Here is a 17,683-nt window from a genome sequence, read left to right on the forward strand (position 1 = left end):
TCAAGTTTAGATAGACCAACCAATTATTGGTGGCCCAGAACTGAGGAACTTCCCAGGACACAGGGCTTATAGTGCAAAGACCAACTGAATCCTGGAATCTTGAAAGTGGTATTCCTAGAAAGCTCATGATCACAGATGGTATTGAAACTATGTTAAGTGCAAACAAAGGGCAAATGACAGCAATGTCCCACTCCCCCCACCCCCACCCCCGCATGCTGCATAAAACATTTTCTGCAATCTAAGTTTTTTCCAAGAGGAATAATGGCATTTTGTTGTTCAAAGTGATTTAGAATATCACGTTGAGCACACAGATGTAGATTTTCAGAGAGGTTAGGTGGTACAAAGACGTTCAAATGGCAGTGGCTGAATAGCTGTAGTCAATACTCTAGACTCCAAGAGAATACAATATAATTTTTTTTTTTACACTTTGAAGGCTCCTTCCACAGAAGAATGAATAAAGAAAATGTGGTACATTCATACAATGGAGTATTGCTCAGCTGCTAAAAACAATGACATCATGAAAATTTCAGGCAAATGGATGGAACTAGAAAACCATTATCTGGAGTGAGGTAAGCCACACCAAGAAAGACAAAGGTAGTATGTACTCACTTATGAGTGGATATTGATATAAAGTAAAGGATAATCATGCTAAAATCCACAGACTCAGAGAGGCTAGGATAGACCCAAACAAGACTAACAAAAATGTCAGTGTAATGATGCCTTAGTATGAGAGGATGTGCCGAAACTTCCTGATTTAAATCATCCATTTTTTAAAAAAAGGTAAACACGACAGACAACAGACTGAGTACAGATGTGGTAAAGGTAAAACCAGAAATTAAAATTTTTCTGAGTTAATTAAGATAGCCACTCATGCTGTACAAGAGAACATTTCAAATAACACATGGGAGTACACATGGAAATGAGAACTTGTAAAAACATATTAAAGGGAGTGCTTCACACCTACCTTTGTTGCTTTGAAAATATAACTACAAATAGCATCACTGCTACTCCAAATATTCCAAAGATAATAATTAAGAACCATGGAAACTGGATATCTAAAACAGGAAAGAATATTTCACTGACAGAACTATGAATAACCCAAGCAAAGTTTACAAGGCACTGTCCTTCCCCACTTGAAAATATCCATTAATCTGAATTCATATGGCAAAGTTAGCATTTCATATGGCAAAGTTAGCACTTCACTTTATAACCATGGAAACACAGTAGGATGGCTTCGAATTTTTCTTTCCTAAGCATACAGCATGCTTGTCCACTGCTTAAATCCCTATATGTATGTGTGTGTATATATATACACACACATACATATATATACACACATACATGTGTATGTCACACATATATACATGTGTATATGTATATGTATATATATATTGTATATATATATATATATATACATATATATGATGATGGTCACCTCCTCACTTTCTCTCAAATTCTTGGCCTCTTTTTCTTTAACTGTTTTTAAATACATATATGTAAACACACACACACACACACACACATATATATATATACATGTATATATGTATATATCTACCTATATGTATATACATGCTAAGCACATGTGTATACATATATTTTTATATGTGTAAATATACATATATAACATATTTAATATATATAAATATATGTTATGTGTATATATATATATATATATATATATATATATATATATATAAACAGTTAAAGAATAAGACGCCAAAAATTTGAGAGAAAGTGAGGTGATGGCCATCCTATGGTTGTGACGATATATGGGGGGGGGGTTGAAGGAAGAAAACTGAAGGGGAGACAATGTAATTATATTATAATTTAAAAAGTAAAATTATTATAAAAAAGAAAAACTCAAAATGAAAAGCGCAAGTTTCAAACACATTGCAAAAACCTGAAACCTCTAAGCTTCTCATATGGCCAAATGTCTGTGGAATATCACTAGGGCTTTAGCACCAGAAAAAAACTGTTGTTTGTTAAACCTAAGTAAAGGATGTCCATCTAATACTTTACACTGTAATGATATCTGTTAGTTTCCACATTGAGGATATATCAAAGTTTTGAGGCCAGAGTCACCGTGCTATACCGAGGCATGTAGAGCACAGTTTCATAGTTTAATACTGTGTGTTTATGTACACTGTGCTGAGGCTGTTCAGATTCTGCTGTACTTTATGAGCTGTGGGAGATTTTGTCTGCGACACTTCCACCTTTTTCCTTAGGACTAAATGTCCCCCAGTTCCCTTGAGGTCAGTTTCCAATATTCTTACCACAGAGGCAGAGAGTCTAATTACTTTTTATTACAGACACGGAGAAACCCTGCATCATCTCTGTTGTTCTCCTGTGTAGGAGTTCCAAGTGCTTCCCGTGTCCCCAGAATGTGAGCAACACATGACTTCCTATACTACCAACCAGGCATTCTCTAAGGAAACATCACACCTGTACTTCCCCAATCCCATGAGGATCACATTTCCTTTTTCAAACCTTAGATATATTTGTTTCTTCTGGATAAAAATTCAAAACACCCACATTGAAGAAAAAATTGGGAATGTAGAGACATACAAAGAAAAAAAAAACCCAACTCCCCAGGAATTCTGTTGTTCAGGGACAACCATCGTATACCCTCTCTGAGTTTCCACCTGCCCTGATACCTTTCCTAAATCAAATAATTTGGAAACAAATTCTGTTGTTAATTTTTAAAATTTTATTTTATTATTTTGAATTATGCATATGCATGTATGTGCATATGAATGCAGGTGCTCGCAAGGCTAGGGATGGCGGATCCTCTGAAGCTGGTGATACAGGTGGTTGTCAATCTCTTGATGTGGGTGCTGAGAATTGAACTTGGTTCCTGTAGAAGAACAGGAAGTGCTCTTAACCACTGAGCCATATCTCCAGCCCCTCCTTTTGTTTCCTTTTCATTGCATACATCTTCTCCAGATAGTGACTTCAATGTCTTGCCCCTGATATGTGAAGCTACAGTATAATGACCTAGACAATATACTAATAAGTGGAGGCATATGTTAGCATATATTGCCAAAAGTCCTGCTAACTGTCATTTAGATGCACACACACACACACACACACACACACACACACACACACACACACACTACCTTCTTCACATGCTTCCAGTATGTTCGTCTGAGGAAATATTACACGGAGAACTTCGCTGAACTCGCTGTACTTTTCAAAGCTCCGTTGTCTGGATCTCACCCGCACTTCATGTTCTTTATCCATTCTCAATGAGTACACTGGACAGTATGTTAACCATATAGGGCCCATCTTTCAAAACAAAATAGAAAAACAGATTGCCTCAGGCATTAACAACTCAATGCATAGATTCTTCAAGTGTTTTTCCTTTTCTCTTTGAACTGCATTTCTAGAAAGTGAGTAATATTTGAACCTACCTAGAAGGAATTGGCTATTAAATAAGATGGACTGAGACAAATTATGTAAAGAATAATTTTGTTAAAATAATAATCCTCAAATTTATTTTAGTATAAAAAATACAGCCATATGTTTGCATTTGGTCTTAAATAGTCAACTAAGATTAAGTCGTAATAGAATTAGGCATGGCAGAGCTGTAAGAAGTGTATTGGTATGCTATTTATCTGGGGCATTATAGTTTTGTATGGAGCGATATATTGGGACAGGAAACCTCATATTTCCACACCAAAACAAATTATGGCCACAAGCAAATCATTTATCTGTAGCATATGTATTCCCTGGGAAATCTGGGTAGTAGTCATTTATTAATAATCACAGAATTTGAAACAGTCCTCAAAATACCATAGTTGTCTTGAACTGCCAAAGAATTTTATTGAAAGCAGCTACACACTTTATTTACTCCAGAAGTCTTAAACTTGCCTCAGAGTAGTCTGTTGCTCAAGAGTCTGCATAGAAAAATATGAGGTAGCTATGTCCTCAGAACAGAAACACTCTTCTGGAAGAATCTTCAGACTTCGGAAGTCAGTACAGCTCAGAAACCTGAATAAACTCACAAGGGCCTTCCACAAGGTCAAGCACAGAACTGTTGCCGAGGAGAGGAAGCTGTCTGATCAGCTGAGCTTCCTGTAAGCTCTGTAGGCAGCAACAGGTAGGTATCCTTTGTGAGTCATCCCACTTGCTGTGGTGGGCTACGCTGTGAGTATAGTTGTGTTTGTAAGTAAACCTCATGTGTTCTCCTTTCGACAGTGGATGACCTCACTGGTAATGTAACTTAGAAGTAGGTGGGACAGTTTGGTTGATCTGTTGTTGGTACTCTGTCTAGAGGGACTAGATGGTCACATCTCCCCAAGAAAATGCACATGACAGAAAGTCACTAGAGACCCTGAGCACTGAACATCCGTGTTTCACAGATTTGAAACTTAGGATTGTCCCTCTCCCCAGACAGAGGAAGTGAGCATAGGAGGATTAGCTTTATAAGATATTGCTATTAGAGAGGCAGACCCGAGGTCTGCATTATCACAGTCCTTTCCAGTAAGTTAGTGATATTTACATTACAGTCAAAACAGTAGCAACATTACAGTAATGGAATAGCAACGAAATAATTCTATCTTTGGGGGCCAGCACAACATGAGGAGCTGTGCAGCATTAGGGACATTGAAAGTCCCTGCTCTGTGTCAAACACTCAATGCTCGTGGTGTGCAATCTGTTCTTTATATGCTATGCGTAGGACTCCTAGTTCCTGTTAATAAAAACACAGTGGAATCCTCACCTTTTCAGCAGCATAGATTTTCACATAGATAAAACCCCATGATTTGTTTTATTAGGAGCTGGACCTCAACATCTGAAACAAAATTGTTTCTCACTCCAGTTGGTTTCTATGCACAAAGTATTTCCCCCCAACCCCCGCTATTCACATGTGACAGGGGTGTGCCTCCTGACAGGAGCCTCTGAATATATCCAGGATTTGTATGTTTAAAATGTTTTCTTTAGACTAGGACTCTGAATTTTACACTTTCTTGTTTTCTATTGAGTCATTTTTAAAGCTTGGGTTTCACGCCTGGAGCAAGACTTGGTTTCTCAGCCACTGTCATCGGCATTAGTGAAAGATTTCACTAACAATTGTACATAATCCATAGGGAGCCCCTGAAGTCAACCTATGAGCCCTCCCATCTCTGTCTTTCTCTACTATCTTTCAGTTTTCTGAGGGAACCTTTAATTGCACCAGACAAGGACCGATCACTATACCTCTAGGGACTACTAACAGTCGAAACAGATCTCAAAGGAGACTGAAGCAAGGGAGGGGTGGCGAATGTCAGAGCAGAGACAGGTGAAACTAGAAACAGACTGAAAAGCATTGACAGAAAAGATGTTTTAAAAGTCGAAACAGATCTCAAAGGAGACTGAAGCAAGGGAGGGGTGGCGAATGTCAGAGCAGAGACAGGTGAAACTAGAAACAGACTGAAAAGCATTGACAGAAAAGATGTTTTAAAAGTCGAAACAGATCTCAAAGGAGACTGAAGCAAGGGAGGGGTGGCGAATGTCAGAGCAGAGACAGGTGAAACTAGAAACAGACTGAAAAGCATTGACAGAAAAGATGTTTTTAAAATATTTTATTTAATTGTGAACTTTGGCTTTTAATGGCCAACTAATGTAAAATGAGAAAATTATATTTAGTATTCATAAATTCTCTATAATGTTTTGATGAAATCCACCTCCCACCTCCTATTCTTTCCTTAATTATCCAGTACTTTTCTTCCCCAACTTAGAGTAGGCACACAAATTCTTGCTTTCGCTCTCTTTCTCTCTCTCTCTCTCTCTCTCTTTTAAAATACTCAGTGTTTACTGCTTTTATGTGCATAGGTGTGGGGCCACCTGCTGGAGCATGGAATGCCTCTCAGGTCTCACATCTCTGAAGAAATCCAGTCTCTCCCAGTTTCCCAGTAGCTATCTTGACAATGTCAAGAGCTTCTCAGGCAGTGGAGGAGCGTCCTAAGGCTCTCCCAGAAACATGCTGGGATTTTGGCTGCCATGATCTTGGGTAAACCTTCTACTCATGCAGTTCCAGCAACTGTGTGTGTGTAACTGCATGTCTGTGACCAGTAAATAGTTTCTCTGTAGCCATTGAGGCCTTTAGACACTTCTAATATTTCTTCCTCAATAACCTTTGAATCTTGGGAGGAGTGGGTAGGATATGGATATTCCCGTCAATGTTGAGTGCTCTGCATACTGACTGAATGAGGTTCTCTGTATTAACTACTCTCGTTGAAAAGAGAAGGTTCTCCAATGAGGGTCAGGAGCTGTATTAATCTATGAGTAGAGTGTTAACAATTTGGGGGAGGCAATTAACTACTATGTCTATCCATTGGGTTCTCCTCTAGGGCTTATAACCTAGCCAGTCATGTTGTTTTGGCCCAGTTAATGATGTCAGGTATGGGTTCCATCTTGTGTGGAAGGCTTTAAAACTAACTAGAAAGTAGGTAGTAATTCCTGTAGTATTCATAGTACAATCAGTGGACCTATGTTTCCTGACCAGTATCTTGAAGAATTCACAGCAGGGTGAGATTGTTGATGGCTTTTCTAACTTACTTATAGAAATGAAAATTGGCACAGTAACTATTGAAAAGAGTATAGAGGTTACTCAATAATGAAAACTAAAGTTACCATATGGTCCAGTGATTTTTTATTAATAATTTATATCCCAAGGAAATAAGATTAATATGTTAAAGATACATTTACCTGATCATGATAACTGTAGCCAAAATATGGATCAACTTGTGCCCTTTGATGAACAAATGGGTAAAAAAAATGGGATATTTTGGAATATACAAGAGAGCAGATTTGAAACTGTCAGTTCAAAAACATCTGTGAAAAATATATCCATTCATAGCTCTGCTGAACCATCTTACCACATATAAATATTTCAAAATATCATTAACATGATAATTAATGATAATTTTACATAATATATGATTATATGATTAGTGTAAGTACTTTCAGGCTATTTTAAAAAATTAATCTAGTTTACTGAGATGTAAGCATCAGAAATCTTCACAGATTTAATTATCTAACATAAAACCACCATTTTTGCTAATATCACTATAATCCTTTTGGGGTAAGTCTTAATACGTTGGAAGGCAAATCATGGTTGTAGATATACATTGTTAAAAACTCTATTTTGCCTGGAGGTTAACATCCCTGGTGTAAACATTGTCAGATGTTCACTGGAAGAACAAATGTTTCCTTGAGAAATCTTTGTCAATTCAAATATAAGTGATTATCTACTAGTATGTGTTTTGTCCTTCGTATAAAATTTGTGCTTCATACAAAAGAGCGGCTGGTCTGGTTGCTGAAGCATTTAAGTGTTTTAATCCTTCATTACCTTGGAATGTAGATGAGTACAGTGTGTACTCTCCATGTGCCACAGAAGCTGGGACAGCAATACACTCCAAGGCTGAGATTTAAGCAGAGGCTCCTAGGAAACAGCCCCAGCCTTTAATGTGAGTTTCACATTGTAACTGTAAACAATGGGATTGCTGACTTGATTCACGCCACGAGGCAGTAGTTTTCTTACCACTGTTTTTGAACTAGGGCACAAACATGTTATTAGTGTGAAATTAGTGTTGACCTCATATGCTCCCTTGAGATGGTCTCAAGAGTCCTCAGAGGTACATGTTTCTCATTTTCAAAACTGCTACCTCAGGTGCCCTTGGTACCTTGTGCAAACTAGTTGTTCCTATACATGGTTGGCAAATAAGTGTTTGATTATGACTCGGGTTTAGAAAGCCTTGTTTGAATTAACATCCAACCAGCCCCCTTTTGGTACCAAGTCATAAACCAGATATCTAAATTAGAATGATTTAGAAAACAGAACTTTGAACAGAAGAAGTAGCTGTTGGAGGCACCCCAAGTTGTATTCTCTGCTAATGACAAAATTGGCCTCGTTTTTGGTGCTACACTGAATAGACAGGGCCTCATGTCTCAAAATTTGGGGAGTAGACCCTGCCAGGGTGCTGGGTACAACCTCATGCTGCTTGGCTTGGCCAGGGCTATGGCTGTGGTTAGACTGATTTAGAATTAGTTATATTTGGAATGGCATAGTAATTCTGTTTCCCTTCTTGTTGTGTGCCATGTAGAATTTATCTCAGTGCCGAGTCCCCAAGTGCTTGGCAGGGAAGTGAGAGGTTTGCGGGCCAATTTGCTCTCTTCTCCCTTATGAAGTGACCTCTCAGCTTGATTTTCTCTGAGGTATGCAAAAGAACATCTTTATGAAACCTCTATTGAGTAAATTCCTTCTTTGTGCCTCTCGACTGGAGAGACCCAAGAACAAATTCTAATATAGGTCTTATGAGTAGCAGCCATTAAAGTCATGGAATAACATTTGGCCATAACCTACTCTTGACCTTGATCATGATCCTAGTTAAGTTCAACCACATCTCTAAAGATAGCAAAGTAGTGAGTCTGTGACCTTGTTCCATGGTTAAACTGAACACCAAAGATAACTCGGGAAATGGTTTTCTCCTCCCAATACTCTTCCATATATCTACATGGAAGATTCACATCAGCATTTGTTGTCTTAGAGACTTTTAAGGTATTGAGATTATATCATTCTTCCTCTAATAACAAGTTATAGGGCACATAACTTGGACATATAGTCCTAGGTGAAAAGAAAGTGTTATTGCAAATAAGAAAGTGATTATTGAATTATAAAGAAGAAAAGTCAATGTATAGAATGGAGTGACTCTTACCACTTTCCATTTTGATTCATTTACTTCTTTGTACTGAATTTCATACTCCAGAATTATCCATCCCTTCAGAACATCTGCATTGGGTGGTGGTTGCCAACTCACTTGGATATCTCCACGAATCCCAGTCAAACTAATGTTTAGTAAAGTCCAGTTGAGGCCAATGGGTGGATCAGGTTGCACTGTGAATTCAATGTAGAATTGATTAGACTCCAGAGAAACACTCCTGATAGTGATAGTTTGCTTCTTTCAGAGACCAAATCGCTTCATTCATTCCAACCACACTCCTAATTCTTCCAACAATCCACATCGCTTGAACTCTACTTTAAACAGAGCAACATTTTTAAATGTAAGAATGATGTTTCATTTAAAAAAATACTTATAAAATCTCCTCTAGTTCCCTTTTAGTTTCAAATCTGAAATTCATTGAAAGAGTTGTTGTGCTCTGTATTTATTTTTAGCTCTGATAGCATTTATATTTTAGGATTTTGGCACACACACACACACACACACACACAAACAAACAAACAAAAACAAAATATCAAAAACCAAAGAAGTCAGAAAGAATTCACTTTTTAAATATGGCCTGTTACAGGAAGCAGAGAATTTAGTGCTTATTTTCTCTACTTAGCTGTCAAATGAGCAATTCGAAATTGCATTTTGCTCAGTTTCTGCTAGTAATCCTCTATCATATTCTTAGTTATATCTCTGTATTCTTATGAGGGCCATAAAGACTAGAGTTTCATGAAAGATGATAAAATCAAGTATAGATCCCAAAGCTATGATTTATATCTAAATTTTGCCATGTCTCAAGCAAAGTGTTGCTAGATAGGGCTTATTACCAAGCCTTTTGAAACTACTTGAAGGTACAGAATTAAAACTTAATTTATTTCTTAACATATGCAGATAGCTACTTAGAAAGTTTGGATCCCTAGAATTCACCAGAGAGAAGCCTACAAATGCATGTTATAAGGAGCTTTTTTGGAGACAAAGAGAGAAACTTTTGCATTGACTCAGAGTAGACACAGACCTATAATGGAAGGGTATGTTTTGGCCACTGTTACATACACACACCCCCTTTTTTTAAGAGATAAGAAAGACTTTCCTCATTTAAAAATATTAACTACATCTATACATGAATACACTTTAGAAATTAAATGTGAAGGATATTCGAGCTTCATAGTCCTATACAATAGCAGTATTACTTTGTCCTGAATTTGTTAGGAATTGAGGAATAACCATAAGCTTAACTTTTTAAGGGACTAGTTTTGAATGTGTATTTGCATTTCAATTAGCTTTTTAAAGTGAGCAAAGAAAGTGGGGCATTCATTATGATATTTTCACATGTACGTATTAATATACATTGTTTTTATTCATCTTGTTCCTTCATTAGGTTACTTCACTTCCTAGAGTCTTCCATTTGCTAGTTTCCTTCCTCCATGACCATAATCTCTACTTCTGCTTTCCTGTTCCACTGTCTCCTCCTTGTCCTCCTCCCATAAGATACTCTCCTGTTCCTTTATGATTCCTTTTCTAACTCCATGAACATCTATTTCCTCATACTTTTAAGTTTTTTATTTTATGTATATGAGTGTTTATCTGCATGTACACATATATACCACATGAATGAGTGCCTTCAGAGGCCAGAAGAGGGTATTGGAAACCCTATAAAGTGGAGTTATACAGTAGAAAATACTCTCAATAGCTGGCCCACCTCTCCAGTCCATATCTGCCTATCTATATATACATGTATAGTATATATACATTTTTGAGAAAGGATTTCATTATGTAGCCTTAAGTTGATGATCCCAATTCAGCCTCCACAGTGCTGGGATTAGAGTTATCTCATCATACCTGTGGCTTTAAAAATGTTTTTGATGGAAAATTTTCTGAAATTCATCACTCATGTTTATTTATAGAAATTTCCATTTCTACTTTAAATAGATGTGATACATAGCGTTTATGGGAGGAGGCTCAGACCCTCTATCAAAAACATATAGCAGTCTGCTCCTGACTCCTACATACTACATGTCTTTGAAGTGGAAATTTCTGGTTTCTTTGGAGACTCAGTTGTGTCATATGATGTTTTTTTTTTTTTTTTTTTTTGAAACTATGTTATGAGAGTGTGTTTTTACTGAATGAGACATGTGGAAGGATGTTTTGCTAAGAACAGACATAGGATGTTTTTCTGGAAGCAGCCTAGGAAAAGGGCATGTGATGTTTTGTAGGAGTGTATGTATGCTTGAGAGAACGTATTCTATTTGGAAAGGGTCCATCAGACAGTGGTCAGTCGATGCTATGTGGCATTGGTTCTCCTTGCCACTCTTTGCTGGTCATTGTTTGTCATGACTTCATAGAGAAAAACACACCAAAGTACTTCTGGTGGTGTTCTGGTGGCTTTTACTGCTTCTGCAGCTAGGACTTGGGCCGATTGGCAGAGCCTGGAGGTTTCTTCTGGATAGAACTGCCATAGCTGATTTGTGAATGGTGTTTGTGAGTGGATTGAACTACCGCTACTTATACATGTGAGCTGAACTGATGATATCCTGACAATGTAAATTAGATTCACTCCCCCCAAAAAAACTCTTTCTAAACAGGTCCACATGCTCCTTTGTCCTATTAGCCTTTCCTTTCCACTACTTCTTGTAGGTGGTAGAGTAAAAAGTGGAAGCATTTAAGTTTGCTTACTAAAGTAGGTTTTGAAAATTATAAGTCTACAGGTCTTAGCTGACAATTCCTCTTAAAAATTTAAGAGTATTTGAAAATTAATATATTCAGAAAAATTTTCTGGTCTTCCTGCCCAACACCTAGCTGTTCCTCTTTCATCTTTCATCTCTCACAGTGGTGACCTTACCCTTCCAATTACTTAGGATAATAACTGTGAACTCTTTATCTTTTTGTCAGGACCATGTGTTCTTCCAGCTACTCTTTGAAAATAGAATTATCCCTTTTTACTTGTGTTAGCCCCTTCTCTGTTCCCTTCTTCAGATCTTTGTCTACTTTCTTCCAGTCGTAATCTCCACATATCCTACAGACACAGCATCCTATTACCTTTTAAGTTGGAACATCATAGCAATCACCAAAACACTCTCAGCTTTTCTATCTCACTCCAAGGGGAAGCTGTTACAGGAGTCTGAAAATGACTCTCAAATCTCATCTCTTCCCACTCCTCTCCCTCCACAGTTTGTGCCAGCACCTCTGCTGCCTGCTGCTTCCTTCATGCAGAAGGCGTGCTTACATCTCAGAGTGATTAGTTGAGTGGTTAGTGGTTAGTCACCCTGTGCTTTCCTGCTGAAATGCTTTTCTCTCAGAAACTAACAGTTCCTCAGCTGTACCTATCATCAGGGAAAACAATCCAGATGAGCCCATTTAACGCTGCAGCCTCCCCATATTCTGTCACTCTTGCTCTGAATTTCTCTGTGGTACCGGCTCTTTCCACCCTCATTGGGATTTAGTGCTACCAGGTAGACATTTTCTTTTTCAGCACATAAAAAAAAATTACCTGGCCCAAGGTAAGGACATGATATTTGCTGAATGAACTGAATGAATGGCAGACATCGAACTAATCTATTATATCATCTAAATCCAAAGAACAGCCCTGTGAAGGACAATACATGCACAATGCATGAGTCAACTGTGGGTTCAGACCACTGACATCTCTTCTCATAACATAGCAGGGTCACTATAGACTGACTTTTCACCCAGGTCCTCTTCCATCCTCTGTGCTACTACTGGGACTCTTTTAGTCATTTTTCATGTGACTATCAAAGTCTTCTGACAGCTCTGCCTCTAGTTTGTCCCTACTTCAATCTATCAACACAAATGGCCAAGTCAATTTCTTTAAGACACTAACAACATAGTGGTGATAGTTTAAAATAATAACTTACTATCTTATTTCACCTTGATGTCATCATTTAACAGTTCTGAGTCTCAGTTGCACTATCTGTATAATGGGGTTTATAATAGAGCCTACCTCGTATGACCATTATATGAGACATAAGTTCTCTAGGTTAGTTATTTCCTTATTTAAATACCTGCAAATACTACTTTGGGCAGTAAGATCAAGCCCCCTCCCACCCCAAGGGGCTGTTAGATCTATGTAATTACTGTTGAGTCCTTAAACATTTTTCTCTTCTCTCCTCTTCTCTTCTCTTCTCTCCTCTCCTCTCCTCTCCTCTCCTCTCCTCTCCTCTCCCCTCCCCTCCCCTCCCCTCCCCTCCTCTCCTCTCCTCTTCTCTTCTCTCTCTTTGCCAATATTAGAACTGAGTAGTTTCTGGAAGGTCTGTGATTCTTGGTAAATCTCAGTCACATTTTATGAGTTAATTGAACTATTACAGTTCAGTTCATCTGGCTCCTCTTAATCCTACAGGCTTAGCAGGTCATTCATGCATTTGGTCACTACCTTGTATTTTTTATGTATCCAAACACTTCAAGTCCAGGACCCACCATACTGTGTTATGGTACACTGTCCTGAGATTATTTTTGAACTGCCAAATTCCACCACTCAACTGTATCATACAGTATAGTCAACAGGTGTGCAAGAGCTCAGGGAGAGTCAGATAGAGGCTTGCTACAGATAGAGGCAGGGACAAAGCAGGGATCTTAAACCAGTGTCCTTACAACTAATCCACCACTTCCTTGTTTAGCTTCAGCTCTGCAGTTGGGAGGAGGCCAATAAATAAGTAGCCTCTAGAATCCATGAGTTTTCTTGACCCTCTCTCTGGAAAGCACACTTCCAGGGTTTGCTTGCTTCTGTCTACAGCAGTAAGCCACATTCCCCACTGTCTTCCAGGCTGTTGCTGCCCAAGAAATAACACTTGTCTGTGAGAAGGGACAGTTCACGTGAGGAAAAAATGGGATCTTGTGGATAGATCTTAAAGCACTCTGGTCAGCTACTGAAAACCCTTTGTTGCTTTCTTTCCCTTTGCTGTTTGTACAATCATACTGTAAATACGGACATCCTAGTTATGGTTACTTGTTTCAGTTCCTCTTTATGTTCACAGGATGGGAAGCAAAAAAAAAAAAAAATCATCCACATGGCTCTCTGACTTGTTTTCCCGAGCTGATATTCATCAATGTTTGTTTGAGGTCATATAAACACAACTTTGACCTGATTATGACTGTTCAGTAAATTTTGTTTTGTGGCCATGATTGTTTAGTTTTGTGATCATGAGAATCTAGGCTTAGATTCTATTGTATGGCCTGCTTCTATGTATGTGCACCATGTATATACCTGATATCGGAGAGGTTCATGAAACTAGAGTTACATAGGTGGTTGTGAGCCACCACATGGATGACAGGTCCCCTGGAAGAGCAGCAAGTGCTCTTAACTTTGGAGCCATCTCTCAGCCCCTGATTAATTTCTTCATAGCATCTACAACCAGGTATCTTACTTTTTCAACTTAAAAATGTGTGTATTTTATTTGTATGGGTGTTTTGTCTGCATGCATGTCTGTGTACTATGTGTTTTGTGTTTGGAGCCACAAGAAGGTATCAGATACCCTAGATTCAAGATTGTTGATAGCTACTATGTAGGTGGTGGGAAACAATCCTGGGTCCTTCGGAGAGCAGTCAATGCTCTTATGCACTGGGCATTTCTCTAGTTCCATTGTCAGGCTTCTTTAAGCTGGAATCAAGTTACCTGTATTTTTAGACTCTATTCTTTTAGACTCCTGTGATATAGACTCCATATACCTAAAATCACAAAGTCTTTCTACTTGATTATACTTGCAAATTGGGGCTTCCTTAATATTTAGTCTAAAGTTCTGTCAAATGAAACCAACCCGTGGCTTACCTATTTCGTCAACAGTAAAACATTTTTGGTCCAGCAAATCACCATTTTTAGTTAGCTTGATGCAGTAGGGTATCCAAATGGAGGTATATGATGAGTTGAAGTAACAGCTGTTTTTTCCAGCAGAGACATAATCAGGGCATTCTTTCCATTCCTGGGTCCATTCATGAGCAATTCTGAAATGGAGGGTAAAAAAAAAAGATTAATCGTTCCCCAAAATATGCCATAGCTTTAGTCAAAGTAAGGTACCTGGCAGCCAGATTCACTAAGCTAAGACACAAGTATCTTACAAGATAAAAATTTAACACTTCAGCAAGACCAGTTCTTAGAAACCTCCCATCTATGGCCAGTGTTATTAGAATCTGAAGATTGTCAGGAGCCTATATGGTACTTCTGCCTAAAATACAAACTTCTGTTTATTGAGTGTACATACTGAAGATCTCAGCTGGTGGACTCAATAATTTCTCAGCGACCCAATCACTGGATTAATCATAAATGGAATCATAATTTGATGGCACTATTGGGAGTGGTAGAAAACAGAAGGTCGGCTGGCTGGAGGAAGCAGGACACTGAGGGTGTGAATTTGGATAGTGTTATCTCCTTCCAAGCCCCTTCTCATGACCGGCTCTCTTTTTCCTTGACAGTATCAGCTGAGTAGCCAGAGTTGTATATGTTACTGCCACCACTATTCTCTGCCCTCCACGGGCCCATAGCAGCATATTCAGGCTACAACGGACTGAGCCCTCTATGATGTGGGGGTACATTCACCCCTCCTCCTTTAAGTTGTTTATCTCATGAGTTTGCCATAGTGATGTGATGACTGATGAACACAGGTGGGATAATTCATCCTCTCTTTGTTTTATTTACAAGCCTGCTTCAGTTGAGAAGAGGGTTTACAGGTGAAGAGAATACAAAGTCATGGTAACTTTGGTTAGAAAAGAAGGTTAAAGTAGGGGCCTGCAAGATGCTTCAGTCAGTGGCATGCTGTGCAAACATGGTGACCTGAATTTGATGCCAAGAACCCATGAAAACGCTGCATGAGAAGCGCATGGAACTTCAGTGCTAGGGAGGCAGACAGGAGTATCCTTCCAGCTTGCTTGGCCAGCTAGTCTAGCCAATTGGGTAAGGCTCCAGGTTCAGTTAGAGACTCTATCTTAAACATGAAGAGGTGGGAAACAATGAAAGAAGACATCAGACATCAGCCTCGGCCTTCAACATGACATACATATAAACACACATCTGTGCACAAGTATGTACATCATATATGAACATATACAAACACACATATTTGTGCACACATATGAACATATACATACTCAGACAGACAGACACACAGAGTGACAGGAGTGACTCTGTGCAGGCACAGGTGCTGGGGCTGGCAAGCTAGATGTGGATGAGAGTTTCCCACTGTCAGGAGGTGCTGGCAGCAGTGGGCAATAAAAACCCAGGCTGTGGGGAAGTCAGGGCCTGAAAGGAAGGCATGGAGAGCCCTGAAGTCAGCTGCATTTACATTTCCTTAACAGCTGTTTCTCAGGCTAGTTATTTGGTACTAGGGACTCACATAGAATCAGGGGCCATTGAGACAGCTGCTCATCAGCTGTTTGAATACACTTGGGATTAACACAAGAGAGAATTCAGAATCAGAGGCAGGGAACTGTTGCTTACATTCCAGCTGAGATTCTTAAAAGCTGCGAGCCCTTGGGTGGAAAGAAGACTCCTCTATTACTGGGGAAGTAATAGGGAAAAGCAAAGGTTAAGATAAAGTATGCTTGTGCAGGCACATGCACCGTGGTGTGACAGCGAAAGGTCAGAGACAGGTGAGTTATTGAATGATACTGACATTCAAACTGAGTGTGAACTCAAAGTTCTACCCAAATTGTCCAGAGCACTGGGCATTCTATTGCACATGCCAGCAAGATTTTGCTGAAAGAACCCTGATATAGCTGTCTCGTGTGAGGCTATGCCAGTGCCTGGCAAACACAGAAGTGGATGCTCACAGTCATCTATAGGATGGAATACAGGGCCCCCAATGAAGGAGCTAGAGAAAGTACCCAAGGAGCTGAAGGGGTCTGCAACCCTATAGGTAGAACAACAATATGAACTAATCAGTATCCCCAGAGCTCATGTCTCTAGCTGCATATGTAGCAGAAGATGGCTTAGGTGGCCATCATTGGAAAGAGAGGCCCATCGGTTTTGCAAACTTTATATGCCCCAGTATAGGGGAATGCCAGGGCCAAGAAATGGGAGTGGGTGGGTAGGGGCACAGGGCGGCGGGGGGCAGGGTATGGGGAACTTTCGGGATAGCGTTTGAAATGTAAATAAAGAAAATATCTAATAAAAAAGATAAAAACAAAATAAAACAACAACAACAACCTATACCAGAGAAGATATCAAGTGCACTTTATGTGACGAACTGTGTCAGTTTTAAAAAGTAAGTCTTAGGATGGTGCAAATATGCAGGACAGCTAGTGGTCAGCAGGTCTACGTCTACTATAAAGAGCCACCTAGCTCTGTTGTGCTTCAGTTTCTGTGAGGTTTTCTGACATTTGACAGTGTCAGTAGCCCTGTTCCTGGGGCTTGTATGTAAAATCCTGGTTAGGATTTCTAAATCCATTAGTTCCACAGGACATAGCACTTATAAGAGTTAATCTGAATGTGAAGTGTGGTAGATCAGGAATAGTTAGTTGAAAACACAACTCCCAATCTCAGGACCCCGATCCCCATCATGGTTTTTGAGACATGATTTCAGAACAGCTGTGTAGTCCTAGGTGTTCTGAAACTTGCTTTGTAGACCAGGCTGGCCTTGAACTCAGAGATCCACTTACTTCTGCCTCCCAAGTGCTGGGACTATACGCATGCCACCATATCTGGCTAAAATGGATCTCTTTCACTAGTAAATCTCAGGCAAAAACCAAATAACCTCATGAAACATGAAGCCAGTTGTCTTCCCTGTGTTCTATACAGGACATAAGGTGCTCTAAGGAGGCTACTTTTTTTCTTCTTTGCCCTCAAATGCAGTTCTTTTGATTTGCCACAGACTACCTTGTGACAGTAGTAAGGACCATAAGAGATTTCATTAAAAATAGAAGAGTGGGAGACTGCATTAGTTAGGGAAGCAGAAACCGGCCTGAGTAGGGCCACAGGCCTCATCCGGCCGGATCAGCGCCAGGGTAGCGGGAGCGCAGGGTTGCCT

At 39.3% G+C, this 17,683-nt stretch overlaps 1 protein-coding gene across 4 annotated transcripts in view; it reads right to left on the reverse strand.

The window, feature by feature from the left end:
* Positions 1–17,683, reverse strand: part of Ghr (growth hormone receptor) — a 253,932-nt gene that overhangs the window by 7,202 nt on the left and 229,047 nt on the right. For 3 of the 4 annotated variants that reach the window (XM_021182903.2, XM_029469879.1, XM_029469880.1), the window contains exons 6-9: positions 14,494–14,666; positions 8,703–8,881; positions 3,123–3,291; positions 965–1,055 (exon numbers count right to left, since the gene is read on the reverse strand). In XM_021182903.2, coding sequence (XP_021038562.1) covers positions 965–1,055; positions 3,123–3,291; positions 8,703–8,881; positions 14,494–14,666 — 612 coding nt within the window. Of the gene's footprint in view, positions 1–964; positions 1,056–2,695; positions 2,858–3,122; positions 3,292–8,702; positions 8,882–14,493; positions 14,667–17,683 lie in introns of those variants that run through there. The other variant, XM_021182901.2, reaches the window with a different exon arrangement.

The sequence above is a fragment of the Mus caroli genome, chromosome 15, assembly GCF_900094665.2.
Source record: "Mus caroli chromosome 15, CAROLI_EIJ_v1.1, whole genome shotgun sequence".
Classification (NCBI taxonomy): Eukaryota; Metazoa; Chordata; class Mammalia; order Rodentia; family Muridae; genus Mus; species Mus caroli.